The sequence below is a fragment of the Pagrus pagrus genome, assembly GCF_965226575.1.
Source record: "Pagrus pagrus genome assembly, chromosome: 6".
NCBI classification, from domain to species: Eukaryota; Metazoa; Chordata; class Actinopteri; order Spariformes; family Sparidae; genus Pagrus; species Pagrus pagrus.
Window position 1 is genome coordinate 23,500,499 of NC_140190.1, and position 16,243 is coordinate 23,516,741.

At 41.4% G+C, this 16,243-nt stretch overlaps 2 protein-coding genes across 4 annotated transcripts in view; one reads left to right on the forward strand and one right to left on the reverse strand.

Moving 5' to 3' along the window:
* Positions 1-1,864: 1,864 nt before the first annotated feature.
* On the reverse strand, positions 1,865-15,903 carry cUnh1orf53 (chromosome Un C1orf53 homolog; the record flags this gene model as incomplete). The annotated part of the gene is made up of 7 exons (XM_084354153.1): positions 1,865-4,137; positions 6,265-6,366; positions 9,745-9,921; positions 9,999-10,098; positions 13,239-13,284; positions 15,548-15,614; positions 15,898-15,903. 7 exons carry the CDS (start codon positions 15,901-15,903, stop codon positions 4,066-4,068), a joined length of 570 nt encoding a protein of 189 aa, XP_084210279.1. The 3' UTR covers positions 1,865-4,065.
* Positions 15,620-16,243, forward strand: part of dennd1b (DENN/MADD domain containing 1B) — a 114,927-nt gene continuing 114,303 nt past the window's right edge. Inside the window, exon 1 of one of the 3 annotated variants that reach the window (XM_084354561.1) lies at positions 15,620-16,090. In XM_084354561.1, coding sequence (XP_084210687.1) covers positions 16,074-16,090 — 17 coding nt within the window. In that variant the 5' untranslated portion in view covers positions 15,620-16,073. The remainder of the gene's footprint in view (positions 16,091-16,243) is intronic. The other 2 variants (XM_084354560.1, XM_084354562.1) reach the window with 2 other exon arrangements.

A 16,243-nucleotide genomic window follows, 5' to 3' on the forward strand; every position in this document is an offset into this window, starting at 1 on the left:
CCTGCTCTGCTCTGCTGGAGCTCAAATCACAACCCCGGTCCCTGGCAGATGGAGGATAGGAGAGAGAAGCTCTTAACTAGCCAGCCTGAGCCTCTGCTCTCTGCACACCAACTGCTGCCTGCCTCCCCTCCCTGCCTCCAGAACGGCTCCAACAGCACAACGCCACCTCCACCCACCACCCCCCTCCATCTCCTCTGGGGACAGAGTATCCTCCTGGGGAATGGTGCGCATATTAGTCCATATCTGGCCACACTAGAAAGGACATGGAAACATAATAGATGGATGTTCTTTATCGCTATATAACCTTACGGGGCAAGGCGGCTTTTTTTTGGAGGAGACACGGTAGTTTAGGTGACGCTTGGATTAATATTGTCAAACACTCTCTTTCTTCCTACTTAAGCCTTTCATTGAAGACAGGAGAGAACACAATAAAGAAGAGGTTAGATAGTGAAAAAGCTTCAAGAAAAAAAAAAAAAAGGCAATTACATCACTTGTCTTTTAAGTGTATGACTGCAAAGAGTCAAAACCAGGAGGGGAATAAACAGGCCAAAGTGCTCCTCGGGCACTTAGGTGCCTGTGACTGCCCCTGACTCTCCTTTTATCTGGGCTCATCTGGCCGCTACGACTTGCCCTGGCATGAGCCTGACCACCAGTTGCGGTCTGAGGGAGAAACTGCTCCACTGTGCTATTTGCAGCCCTGTCTGTCCAAAGGAATCTGGTGCCCTGACTGTCACTCAGTGGCCATGTGTGTTTTTTATCACTAATTCTACCACAGGGATCGGGTTGTCCATATGACCACTGTGGAGGCTGCTGCCCCGAGGCGAGCTGACATTGTCTGTGTAGAGCGACCAGACGTTGATGTAGGGGCTGCTCAAATGCTGCTTGAATATCAAGACGGGCGTGCACGTCTCGGCACGTGCACGCACGCACAAAGCAGTGCCCGGCCAATTGCTGAGACTGATGTTCCTTTCAGCCATCATACGGCTGACACTCAAGTTGTTTTTTTTCCCCGCCAAGCCTATGTCAGTTCCTGGCTGGTCTGGCCAACAGTGATGGAGACACTGTAACTGACTGTGGTTGGGTCCACTGGCCGCAGGGCTGCTGCGCTTGTGTGAGATGGAGGGGAGGGGAGGGAAGGGGGGTTGAGGGAGGAGGGGCTGCTTGGCCTGTCAACTGGTTGTGACTAGAGCCTGTCTGGTCACAGATCCAAACTGGACAGCTCTCTCTTTCTCTGCGGCTAGTGCCACCGTCCTGCAGAAAGGCACACGGTATAGAGCTGCCACTCTGCTCCAGCACAGCATATGCTCCAGCTGAAGGTCAGAGATGTTCAGTCCAAAACGCCTGAAATAAACACCTCACGTCTGCTCGGCTGTTCTAACTTGGGAGCACATCTGCACTGAGGGGATATGACCGTGTGTGTGTGTGTGTGTGTGTGTGTGTGTGCTTACATATCTGCTTATATTGAGAAATAAAACTTTAAATTTCTTCATTTTTCATCATTCTGCTGGTGTTGCATAATACAGGCAAATTCAACAAAATGAATTCATGAGTGAGTGAGGTTGACTGAGGCATTTTCTGGGTGAGGTTATAAGCTTGTCAGATAAAATCAAATTTGATAAATTAATCAAAGACTGGGTATCACAAACAATTTATCTGCAAGACAAGAATCAGGGAACAAAACTGGTCTGATCAGACTTTTAGTTAAATGCTCTCACTGTGTAAAAAGTGATGTCATACTCAAGGGCACAAGAGAAGAAAATGTACTAAGACTGTTTCTTTATGTATATTAAAGGGGCTCTATGCAGTTTTGGAGATGAAATTCAAACTCAGAATTGTAATATTTGCAATATTAATGAGGTAATAATACAAACACAGGAATATTTATTTTTTCCATTTTTGAATAAACAAGCTGTTGTCAGACGGAAATAAGGTTTAGAGTTACAAAGGTGGCAGGGTCCGCCACGTATAAACAAGATTAAACAGTATAAAATTGTGTTGTTTGCAAGAAAAATTTATTTTTGAGTCTCATTCCCAACCCGTCAAATGATGACACTCTGGGATGGCGGCTGACCAATCATCCAAAAGCTTTCCAAAAATTGTGAATGAGACTCAAAAATCATCTTGTCTTACAAACAGCACCTTTAAGGCCAGTTTCTTTATTCAGTCATGAAAACAAAGACAGTATGTTTATTTCAGCATTAAAAAAAACAGCCAATGAAGATCTTTCTCTCCTGATTAAAATTTCTACAGAATGCACCTTTAACACGATGATCAACTGGATGTCTGTGGTTCGATTTTCTAGTAAATTTCTCCATAAATCTGTCGAAGAGATTGCTGTGCTGTTTGTGTCTCAGTCACCAACTGCTCGACAAGAACATGATAAGAAAAAAAAAAAAAAAAAAAAAAATCAAACTGTGCCATCACTGGATTGGGAAGACGTGGAGGGATGAGGCAGACATGAAAGTTGGCCTATTTCATGGTCAGGCTGCGGGACCGCCGAGGCCCTGAATGGCAATGCATCTACTTTAATGTGACAGACAAGTCCCTAGGCAAAACCCGCAGAGCCGCGGCAGGCAAGCGGGCCCAGGTACTTGATGAGTGTGACACCTTCACCGTCCCGCTGCAGAAATGTTGCTGCCGCACGCTCCGCTGCCTCGGTTTAGAATAACACCAAATAAATTCGCCTCTCATCCCGCCTGACGACGCGTCCCCGAGAACCTGTCCTCCCCAGCACTGTTGGGATCATGAATCTCCTTGTAGCCGCTCACAGGGCTTTGCTCCGATCACTAAGCACTTGCCTTTGGGACCCACCTGCCGAGGAGAAATTGTGGCCGCGCCAGTAGGCGGCTGCAGCAGGATTCCGCGGCAGACACATCCTCTCATCCCGACGCTGTTTGCCCAATCAGGCGGAGACAGGCGAGTGTGTGTGGCAGGTTCACAGCCAGCGCCCGGAGGCATCGCGCTGCCTACCCACATGCACTCACAAATCACAAATCAAGTGCCACATCTTTCCTCAACATCTCTTGCACGCACAGGTAGTGCTGCATGAGCACTTGACCTTACCTTGTACTATTACTGTGGGCTACAGAGCGGTGTTTAGTGCAACCTTTATTCTATATTGGCCTATTAGGAGCCACAGGGTGTTCTGACGGAGTAAGCCTGCCTATGCATGTGTGCGTCTAAGCCTGAGCTGATCTATTGCAGTGCTGGGATGAGAGGGCCCAGGAGTTCATTAGGCTGCAGCTCAGGAGAGCAGCCGCGGGGAGCTTCGCCGTAGCCAAGTGTTGCCAGGAGGCTGAGCTGCGAGTCCGGTGGGGAGGAGTGCTGTTGATGTCCATGGCATGTTTGTTAACAGCCTGATTCCATCAAGTGGTGTAAAAGCAGAGCAGCCAAGTGTAAGGGCTGACCCTTGGCCCCTGCCTATTTTTAACAACACAGCGTTTCAGTCAAAGGTAGACAGTTCAGTCGAGCACTTGCGGAGTGTAAATGATGCTAATATTCATGCAGCCGTACATTTGGGAGGGAAAATAACAAGAGATGCAAAGCAAAAGAGCACAAGACTCCATCTGACTATCTGCGGTTACTTTCGCTTATATGCCCTTTATCTTCAGGGCGAAGATCTAAAATGCTCTCTCAGTTTTCATCTCCATACTCCCACAACCCTTGTAAATGCATCAGAGGAGCGGAATACCACAAAATATTAAATACTCCTAAAGAGCAGCGAAAAAATGAAGCTCAAGGCATTTCATTGGACATCGGAGGGGGAAAAAAAACATGTCAGGAAAACACAGCACAACCAAAATGTGATGAAAGACTATTTTACATGAGGTTCTAGTGAACAAATCCTTTTCTCCTACTTGGCTGTCTTATGAGAATGAAAACAATCCTGAGAATAGTTGTGATTCATTGCAGGAAGGTATTGCACAGACACTACCCATATTTCATCATTTCGTACACTGCTAAAAAATGACTCTCAAGTGGTCCAAATAACGACAGGCAGAAGATAAGCAAAGCCTGACGCTGGGTTCCACTCTTCACAGGCGTTTTACCTTCGTCACGTCAGGCTTATACATAAAACAGAGAATTGAATCTCTTCTTCATCGCAGGGTCCTTCACGTTGACTTGGCCATATGGACACTGGAGGAAAAAAATGAAATAATTAAATGGTGCTAAACGGCTGCATGTGGAGCAGAACTTCAGTCACACAGAGAACAAGACGTGGACATGTGTACAGAGCAACGCGCGCCGGAGGAGCCGAGCTTAAAAAGGACACAGGAGAGGACAGGCTGGGACGGGATCAGGCACGGCGGGACGGGAGATGAGACGAGACAGGATGGTATACTGTAGGATAGGAAGTGGACGCTGTGTCGCCAGGACACGACAGAAGTGAACTGTTTCCTAAAGTAGCTGAGGTCTAATCTGATCCTGGAGCCCATTCTGCATCTATATCTACCCTCGTTTACAGTGTTTACAAAAGTGGCTGCAACTTTGAGGATGAGTTCACCCAAAAATGAAAATCCAGTCATTATCTACTCACCCCCGTGCTGATGGAAAGTCTGGTGAGGTTTTGTGGTCCACAAAAAAAGTTGTTGGCGCTTCAGAGGAACACTGAACACTGTTCAGCATTTTCCTAAATATGTGAACTAGATGGGGGCTTGCTCCAACACTGTTTGCTTCACTTCACCTGACTTTCCATTGGCTTAAGGGGAGGTAGATAAGGACTGCGTTTATATCTTTGGGTGAACTTATCCATGAAGATGTAAAAAACTAAAGATCGATTCAACTTCAAAAAGGTCAGAAGCAAAGTCTGAGCACCTGTAGGAGTAACCGTAAACTAGATTAGCGTTTTTCTCCATTGATCTTTAAATCAGTCTAATATAATGTAATATTAAAACAAGTCATTCTATCTGTGACTATACGTGGTGTTTATGTCAACATAAGCGACGCTTATAAATCAAGCCCACCAAACCCTAATACTAATAACAGATCCATATCTGAGCCCTTCATAGGTCAAATTAGTAATAGCTACAAAAGGAAACCAAAAGTTGAGGCTGTGTAAAACAAATACAAACAGAACGCAATCACCTGAAAACAAACTGTGTTAATAAACAACAGTTTGACAAAGTGTTCCTGAGCCCATGTAGTAGCATCCTTTCTACAGTCGTGTCAACCGAGCCATTCGAGGATGCCCCTTTCATACCCAATCATACGATCACCTGTTACCAATAAACCTGTTTACCTGTGGAATGATCCAAACAGGTGGTTTTGGTGCAGTTCAGCATAAACTGTATTTACAAAAAAACATTTAAATCGATAATGTAAAACATTAAAAACCTTGTCTTTATACTGTTTTTTCAATTGATGATCACATTTAGTTTTCATAAAGTTTTATGTGGCGTTTTGGGAACCTGGGGTTGAACACATCGTCTTCCACTGAACTTTATTATCAATCTGATCCTGTATTTTAATTGAATCCTTACTTGTTTGTGTGACCTTTGAGTAAACGAGCTACTACATCGGCCATAAAAAAAAAATACTTTTGCAGATTGCTGTTTTCTCTTTGTTCTAGTTGTGTTGCTTTGTGAGAGAAGGTGTTATAAAACTGCCAATTTTGTTAACATGGTGTTAATACATGTGTGTAATTTTACACCTGCATGAACAGGTGCAATTCAGTCTCTTACGGAACAGGAAGTTACAAATCATCACCTCAAACTTTGAAGCTTTTTCATAATTTGTGTTATGGGCAACATCTGCCATCAGCAGCAGGTGAATCAACCAACACGAGTTTACCTTCTTACATCCACCCAATAATATGCATCATAGAGGACGCACCAAGGCAAAAGCTAAGTAATGACTGAACACCAAGGCACATTGTCATTTCATTTGTTTAAGCTAAAAGCATACAGTGAAATTAGCCCTATTACGTAATTAAATTAATTTACCATCCCCTTTTCAGCACCATGGACAGCTGATGTGGAGATGTTCGTAACTGCTGGGCACATACTCTTGTTTTAATGTGTTGTTTCAGGCAAGAAGCGCCTAACAGAGGACAAGAACATTTGTCCAGGCCCTCTGTTAATACTGTCTTAAGTATTAATTATCATTCTGAAGCAGGACGCAGAACAGAAAAGAACTGGAGAGGACGGGACAGGAAAAAACGCAACAGACAAGGTCGGATGAAAAACAAAAACATGCACGACAACAAAATAGAGTTAACTGGAAAAAAAAACACAGCCTGGCGAAACAGAAAAACAAAGAGCTTACATGTCTGCATGCACTGCCACAGCATTTCCCTCTCTGAAGGTGGGCATACTCTGTGAACACCTTGTACCCACTGGAAGGGTCGACATACATCTGCTTCTTTGCCTGAACATAATGAAGATATTATTATTTAATTAGCATGACATACAAACACGTATGCTGGTGTGTGACCCCCGCATACATAACCATATACAGTGCATATACACGCCCAAGCAGACAGATACACGCGAGCATAATACTGAATATGAACATATACATAGAGACAGATTGCTTTGGGTCGAGGAGAAGAGGAAATGGATGACCTCTAAGCATAGAAACAGATGTAAGACGGTCTACCTCTTATGATGTTACTAATTAATTAGTGCTGTCCTTTTCTGTGCAATTTAGTGGGTTAGAATCTGCATTGATTAATCAACTGGTAGCGCTGTAATAAGTTTGAGTTTTCACTGTGTATTTGTAAGATGCCTTAAAAACATATTTTAGACACAATCGTTTTTTTCCTTTTATTTTGACTCGTTGTTCATCGTTCACACAAACACCTTCTGCACGAGAAAAACACTGCGCTCCCGTGCCATCCCCGAGGAAGTTAGAAAATGTCATCTCTCAGTCTGTTTCAAAATGAGAGCCCACTAGTTGGTGAGCTTTGACAGGCCACAAAGGGAAAAAGGCCCCGGGCCTTTCGGTGACACGGCCTGTCATTTCACATGGCATTGCAGGGGCACATAGTGAAGCTGGCATAGCTGGGCCCCCTCTGTATTGTGCTTTTCCCACCCAGGCCCTACCGCTCTCCTCAGGTCGCGGCCAACTTGCCTCAATTTCATCCACACTCAGAAGCACAATATTTACAGCAGATACGCCTAAAGGCACGCGCACGACTCCTAGTCGCTACTGTCATCAGCACAGAGCTCACCGGCTCTGTTTGATGGAAGAGCAAGTAAGATTTGGTGAATGTGATGGATCTGACAACGGCAACTGTCACCACTACTTATTTGACATGGTCTGTAGATAAAGCACTGTATGTCTCTGAGTAAAATTAGAAGAAAACTGTTCCAAAAATCTTCCTAAAATATCTTCAGGCTACCATTTGACAGCTTTTTTTGCAACACATACGCCTCATCTACCCACAGTCTCTCTGATACTGACTGTTAGTAATTAAAGTTACAGTAAAATTTCACTCTGCAAAGGACCCACAGGGACCCTTGCCCTGGGGACAGGCGGGCTCTGGAGATGCACCACAGCTGCTACGATGATACTCTGACTGACATTAGCTTCAATAAACAATGGTGTTACTGGTCCGGTATTATCTGTACTGATGATAATTGGCTTATTGTGGAATCGACGTTGACACCGGGAGTGTTTTCCGTCGCTAGATATGTAAATGTAAATATGGTGGTCTTTAAAGAGGCTCTGTGGAGCTTCTGTGATGTGCTGGAAGCCAGTCGTTAGTTTAACGTTTCTAAACTAACGTTAGCTACTGTTGCTCTCTGTTAGCGGAGTGAGAGAGGCACTGAGACGAGGCACTCGAGAACGGGCGTAAAGTCACATCCTTTGGAATGTCGCGGAAAATCCGACCCGAGTCCTTCACAAAGAAAACCACAGGCCAGCAGCATTTAACAACTTAAACAAATCGTCCACAAGTTGGTATCGGCAACCGAGAGAGACGGAGAAGATCTAATTTTTCACGTCACGTTACAATCCGCTCACATGTGGCCAATAAAAAAGTGATTAATACATGAAAATTGCAGCAAAGTGTCACATAGAGCCCCTTTAAAAAAATATTTTTTTGTACCTCAGTCATGTCTGACATGATGATCCTGATTTCTACTAAGATCCGCAAAAATCATGCATTAATAGTATATAAAACATTTGCAACGATTGGTCAATTAGTCGATCAGTTGACTATTGATAATCGATTCATTGTTCATTGACATTTTTCAAGCAAAAATGTGCGACACTTGCAAGTTCCTGCTCGGTTAAAGTAAAGATTTGCTTATTTTCTTTGTCATTTATGACAAAGACATGTAATTTATGACAGTAAATGAAGAGTGTTTGGGGTTTTTGGATGAAAGAAGCAAGACGTCACTCATTTTCCACAATTGTTTGGCATTTTATAGACCAAACAATTAATTGTGAAGATTAGAGGCAGATGAATTGATAATGAAAATAAATTACTAGTTGCAGCCATTACATTAATATATAATATATAAAAATACATTGCACTGGTAAATGTGGTAAAGAAAATATTAAATATTGTATTAGGGCTAAAAATCTTTCCAACTTTTTTGTAATTTTAATCACTAATGGCAGAATGCATCTGTATTATTGTGTTCATATAGTTTAAAGGTGCAATATGTCACAATCTTAGTTTAAACCAGCTAAAATAATCAACAGAATGCAAAGAAATAAAAGTTTTGACATATTGACGTCTATTTCCTGTGTTGCAAAGATTTCTTCTGAAGCCCCGGCCTGTCTTGGTCCAAAGCTCCTGTGCTAGACAATTTTCCACGATGGTGGACAATAAAGTTTTATCTTATTGTATTGTATTAGAGGTGTAAACACCGTCACTTCCCCCGGCGCTCCGAGCTCCCCGTCCGGACCACTATGGACCAGGCCCCCAGGAGGAGCGCCAGGCTCTGAAGCCAGTTTTCGCAGTGGCTAAACTGTGTAATTACCTCGTCACGTGCACTGTGGCCCAAAATGACTTTTCCCCATAAGCGAACACTGTGAAAGAAGCGTCTGTAATACGACAGTTAATTTTTATGAGTGTCACAACCCCCGCCACTCGGCCCAATAACATTTGGAAAGTCTACAAGGGTCACACGATTAAATGATTTTATCCCAACTCAAGTTAGCCGGGCGCTAACCAGGAAGGCACCATAAGTATCTAGTGCACGTGCTTTGTGCCTCCCCCCGTTCTTACATATTGCACCTTTAACTGTGCTCATTAATATAAACAGTTTAAAACTAAATACATTCACTCAATTACTAATAGAGTTACAATTTAATTTATAGACAGCTTCTAGTACACTTAATTCCAGAGAGAAATGTCATGTTATGAATATTAAATATTTGCAGATGTTACATACAAAGATATGAGCATGTCGCCTAACAGTGAGATTAGCAGTACCATTAAAATGCTGTTCACATGATAACCAGCCTAAATAATTAACTCAGCATTACATTAAATCTTGAGTATATAATAATTAGCATGTGTAAAAGTGGTTAACTTACACACACTTGACTGATACTTCTACTTCAGTAATACACTGAATGATTTTTGTTGTTGTCGTGCATATACACACTTTCAATGTGAGGCTGTGAAGGGCTTCCCCTCCACTGCACTTATGTAATTCACCTCAACATAACGACCAGCCCATCAGCATGCCGGAACGCCTGGCTCTAATTAATCACGCGTAATTGCGGTAATCAAACTGAACAACACGGCGTGATTGGATTTCAAGTCTGTGCAGTGATCGCTCTCACCTCACACGCCTCTGTGTGCGCCGTGTGGATGCTGAGCTCCTCCTCTGCGAGCTCTCCCGCAGCCCGCCCGTCTCCTCCCGCCGCGCCGCTGCCGCTCCTGCCGCCCGTCACCGCGTCACTCCTGCCTGCATTGATCTGCGAGCTGCCTCCGCTCGCTGTCCACTTTTCTTCCGAGAGCTTCGGTATCGACATTGTAACAAGTCGTTTATTAAACTGAACATGGAGGAGAATCAATCTGCTGACAAATGCTTTACCCGGGCAACTCTGGGGAAACATGCTCCTGTGAAACTTCTGTCTGGGTTAGAAACGGGGGGAAGTTGAGCTACTTGGACATCGTTTCTTCCTTCCTGGCTACTGTGTGCACACATAAATCAAACCATCTCTTAATTAAACACAGTGATGATAATTATATCATTAGTTCTTATCAAAGATCGTCTATGGTACATGTTTACTTTTTGCCTGCACAGAAATGTGTTGCACTTCCTCCTTCGCCAGACACACTGGTGCCATGTGACCACCTCGTCACACTGGCCCACTGGCGCACACAGCGCCCCTGCTGTTACACTGCAGCCACCAGGAGTCCCTGGAGGTATGAGGACATCTGCTCCTGACTGATATCTACACTTTACTGACATGTACACTTCACTGAAGGATACATGGCAAAAAAAATAAAAAATACAAATCAAAAATCCACATCTAATTTATCAGATTCATTTGATCTTGAATTAGAGTTCACATTGTTGTGTAAATGTCTTTATGCCTGTGTGTATACACACGTGTCTGTCCTTGTGAAGCACTTTGGTGCTTTGGTTTAAGTGTTACATAAATGAAATCAACTTGAAACTCATTTTGCCTTTCGTCTTTATTTCTTTTGTGGAGCAACTTCTGTGTTTGAAAGGTGCTGTGTAACAAAAACATATTATGAAAGAAAAACTTGACCACTAGATACTGATCAGCAAAAATCTAACATTTTCATTTCCATATTTGCATAAAGCATTCAATGCTTTTCTCTAAAAGGAACCCTGCACCAGTTTCATACTAATTAAAGTGACAGTTCACCAGATTGAGAAATACACATCTTACATGCAGACAGTATTGGTTTTCTCATGATGTGATATATATAAGTATATATACCAAGTAATGATCTTATTTTATCAAATCTGATTTAATCCTGGTGCAATGAGGATATCTACTCTTGACTAATATCTACACTTAATGAAGGATACATGGCAAAAAGAAATCACAAATCCACAAAATGAAGGAAATAATCATCCCAGAGTCATTATCACTGCATTCATTACGTCTTCATCAGATTCATTTGGTTTTGAATTATAATTTACAGTGTTTTGTTTTAATTTTGCTATATTTCTTTAACATTTGTTATGCACCTTCATGTTTTTATGCTTGCCTGGTTAAACCTGCTTGTTTTTTTGTTTTTTTTGCCTTACTATACACATATATGTTTTTATGCGTCTATACACATGTCTGTCTTTGTGAAGCACTTTGGTGCAAAACCCGTGCTATATAAGTGCTATATAAATGAAATAAACTTGAAACTTATTTTGCTTAAGTTTGCGGAGCAATTTGTGACGTCTGTGTATGAAAGGTGCTATGTAAATAAAACGTAATATGCTAAAGTGACAAATACTTGACCTATTGATCAGAAAAAATCAAACAGAGACAAAAATCCATTCTCTTGAGCATTCAAGGACGCATTACTGTACTTTCCTCTGAAAAGAAACGCTGCATCAGTTTGATACTAATTAAAGGGACAGTTCGTCCAAATTGAGAAATACACATCTTACATGCAGATAGTGTAGGTTTTATCATGCTGTGATATATTTAAATATATATACTGAATCACAGTCTGATTTTATCAAATCAGATTTAACCCTGGTGATATAAGGATTAACTGATATCTACACTACACTACACTAATGAAGGATACAAGGTAAAAAGAAAAAAAAGTGATTTGTTTTCAGTAAGTATTAGAGCACGACTGATATAATGGTTGGCCGATACTATCGACCAATAGTGGCATATTGGCATACGTGAAAATACCTTCCTGGGAAAAACAGAAAGTTGTACCCCTCTATAGCTGATACGACTGTGGAGCAGTCTGTGGGAGTGTGTTGGAAGTTATTTGCCTTTCAGTTATCTGGTATGATTCAATAGTAGCCATCCGCATTTTCTCCATATACATTAAATGCAACAGTACTTTTGATGGCACCTTTGGTGACCCCTTCAGGAACTTCTCTTGAGAAACTGTTGTTTTTATTCCCCCCCAGACAGTGAAATGTAATATCCGCCCTTGTAAATTGGTATCAGCATATATGTTGTCTGATAAAACTCTTTGTTTATAGAGATTATAATGCATGAAAATATGCTTGTAGTATTCATAGTTCATAATTATTAAATTACCTATGAAGTTTACTGTTTTTAGAAAAGAAAAGTTTGTTGTTAAAGTGTATTATATCCTTCCTCTGTTACAGTGTTTGCTAAACATGTTTGAGGGATCATTTCAAAAAAGTGTATCAGTCAATATATTAATATTGGAAATTTTCAGCCCCAAAAATGTATGTAATATGATGAATGCCATTTTACGATACTTAAATAAATATACATTTTGCTTGAATACACTTCCTCTATTAATACCTATGCCATATACTGAAGGCTCTCCTTGACTGCAAAGACACTTTCCATAATATTCAAGTAATATAGCGACTTGGACAAAGCACTGAAAGGTTGATGAGTGGACATTAATGAGTCCTCTCAAGGTTATCCATCGCTGTGAGCCACCTCTGATGATGTGTCTACTACAGAATTCTGGATAATGAAACCTGACAAGTGTCTTTAGACTGACATTGTGGGGTCAATTTACCCACAGACAAATTACACATCACTGGTAAAAATATATGCACACTTAGAATGAGAGACATTATGTACAAAGACTTAAAAGAAAAAAAAAATGAAATCCTGCAAAAGCAACCAGAAAATGTTGGATAATGCAGATATTTTGAATTTACATTGCAGCAGTCCCAGCAGCAGCGTTTGTAATAACTCAACTGCCTGCCGCACATTCACAAACTGAAAAAAAACACAGGGAGCTCTCGTTGTACATTTTCTTGTGAGTGACGTTTCAATTCAACAAGATAAATCATGTGCACCTCAGCTAAGTCAAATGTTTGAAGCCACCCTCAAAATGTATTGTCAGGGCCACAGAAGGACAATGAGACATTGTATTGTTTCTTTTTTCCGTGTTAGCTTCCCTTAAATGAATATAATCTGGGACTGTTTACTGTTTACAGTTCTCTGAAATGTGAAACCTCCCTGGTTCCCAATGCCCAAGACTCATGAGAGCTTTATGTATGTGTCTCTTTGTGTGTCGTACTGCTTTTTTTCCTCTTTTTTTCATGTTAAGGCAGCAGCCCTGCCATTATCATTTCATACGGATGCCTGAAACAGCATGCCCCAGTCTGCTGCCACTTAATTACCTTCCAGTCAGCCTGAAGAAATCTGGCTGTGATCCAGACAGACTCTCTGGAGAGGAGAGAGAAGTACATCTAAGTCATTGGTTTCAATTTACCATGGGACAAATATTGCTTAAACATGCAAACAATAAAAGGAAAGTCCACCCTAAAACAGAATTTAAATCACACTGAATATCTGTGACTTTGGACTGTAGAGTTAACGTCTATAAAAAGACAAATGTTTCCCTTAAAAGAGAAATAAAGAGCATCTTGTTGCTAATTGATTATGTCATCAGGTGTCACTTAAGGGAGTTGGTACACCAACAATACATTTGTTACTGACTCAATGGTCTCATGTAATCTCTGGTTCAGATATTATATCATGGTATTCACGATAACCATGATATTTAAAAATGTAATATTGATGTTGAGTTAATAATAAACATGAAAGAAATGACAATATCATCTGATAGAATCTAGTGAAGATGTTCGGCCTTATGTATCTTTTGTATATAAATTCATCTGGTTGCCTTTTCACTGCTAATTGAGCAAATTTTATGATTATTATTTTTTTTATAGTTATGGTTACAGACTCTCTCCACCTCCCTACACTTGTATTTTGAGGGTAATTTATTTGCCAAGAAAAGAGACAAAACACACAGTAAACAAAATTAAAGATTGATTTGATTGCTAGCACTTTTTCCCCAAAAATTTCGAGAGAGATATTGCGATAAAATCGTACATCGGCCGTAATTGTACATAATCATGTAGTACAAATCTGATATTGTGACAGCCCTTCTTTGAAATAACTTTGAACTTAATAAAGATTCACAGCTGAAAGAAGGACTCGTCTCATGCAAATTCCCAAAAATGTAGAAATAATTGTATTTTAGGGTGGATTCCCCCTTTAAGAGGTCGGTGACTCAGCTGATTCATGAGCAATGTGTTTAATGTAGAGTCCTGAAGCAGATTCTAGTCACATACAGTCAGCCCGTTCTATACATGGTGTGTGTGTGTGTGTGTGTGTGTGTGTGTGTGTGTGTGTGTGTGTGTGTGTGTGTGTGTGTGTGCGTGTGGGCCACGGTGAGTTTCTCATCATCTAAAAGCTTATGTAACTGAGTTATGTATTGCAATTTCAGCATTTATTTAATGTACCACTGTCGTCTAAGGTGGTTAGCATAAGTAGCATTTACACATGACACACTATAATTATGCCAGTCAGTCTGATCTGTTGGCTGCACTGAAGCATTTGGGGCCTTGCTCAAAGGCACTTCAGTGGTGGTAATCAGTGAGGCCTACTAGTAAGCACTTCTGTTACACCTTAGATAGCTAAAGGCCTGTCTTCACAAGTTCTGTGCTCGGTTTTAATGCAAGTGACTCACACTGAGGTCATGGCCGTCTTAACCTGTTGTGGACAGAAATGAATTTGTTGTTTGGCAGTGTTGTAAAAAGTACTCAAAGTAATTGGCTACATGGGTAAAAATAAAGATATCGTGATAAGATATTACCTCTGTAAAAGTGATAGTCATCCATCTACCCTACAAATGATACTTTAGCTTAAGTACTTAAGTTTAGTTAAAGGGGCACGATGTAGTTTTGGGAAAGAAATTTTAATCTGAAGAGAAAGATCTTCATTGGCTGATTTTTTTAATGCCTAAACAAACTAAATAAACAAACTCTCTCTGTTTTCATGGTTGAATAAACTGAATAAACAAACTGACCTTAAAGGACAACAGTTTCATACTGTTTTACTTTGTTTATATGTCTATATTTGGCGGACCCTGCCACTTTTCTAGCTTCAAACAGTCTTCTGGGGATCTTAGTTCCTCTGAGAACAGCTCAAACAACAGTTTATTCAGTTATGGAAAAAATAAATATTTCTGAGTTTGTATTATTACCTCATTAATATTGTAAATATTAAAATTCAGAGTTTCTCCAAAACTACAAAGCGGCCCTTTAAAGTATCCAATATTAAATGTACTTCAGTAACAAAAGTACAAGTACAAATAAGTATCAGATTTAATATTCAGCATTTTTCTGACATAAAACAAAACAGCCGCTAAAGATGCAGATATTTCCCTCACTGGTAGGTGAAGATAAAAAGAGAGTGAATATTGAGCTACATTTGACTCCAAATGAATCTTAATGTTGCTCGGTGGCTTCTGGATGTATAAACATCCAACTGTTTACTATCATGCGGAACATAACTACTTTAAAAGGTGATGATGTGTCATGTTGTAATGTGTTCAGCCCTGGAGCAGACAAAAAAAAAAAAAACATCTATTAATACTGGTTTATACTACTTCTTCATTTTGGAAAGCCCTCACACTGACCCCTGATGGTTCCAGGACACCACTTTGGGAGCCACTGCTGAAGGCTACCGCTGCCACAGTTATTGAACTAATAATACAGTCTCGGAGGGAAACGGGTTTTTCATCAGGAGCATGAATCACACGGCTCAGGTCTGCTGTGTGTTGCTCATCTTTAAAGTGGAGGGAGAGATGCTCGCAGGCAGAGGGAAGCAGCAAGGTGCTCATCTGACGCGCTGACGTCACCAAATCTTTGACAGCACTTCCTGGAGTGGCGTTTGTTGTGGGAAATAAACACCGTGGTGCTGAAGCGGAGGATCCAGGCTTCGTTAACAGCCGGAGGACGGCGCAGACTACTACACTATCCCACCGACAAGCATGTGGTCGCGGCTGCTTTCGACCGGTGTCAGATAAGGCAGATACAGAAGTGACGGCTGGGACTGAGGGAGGACGAGGTGGAAATATTCTCGGACAGACAGCCAGCAGAGCAGAGCAGCAGAGCAGAGCAGCCGCCGACCGCACGGAGTTGTCGCGATGCTGTAGCTAAACCATGGACAGCAGAATAAAGTAAGACCTCCGAGTTTCATGTCTCACCTCTGTCGCCTCTTCGTACATACGTGTAACCGTCGAGCTAGCGGCTAACGTGCGGCACGGGCAGCCACGTAACGTCAAAGTCGCAGCTGAATGTGAAATACGAAGGAATGTTTGGCGTAATGTGAG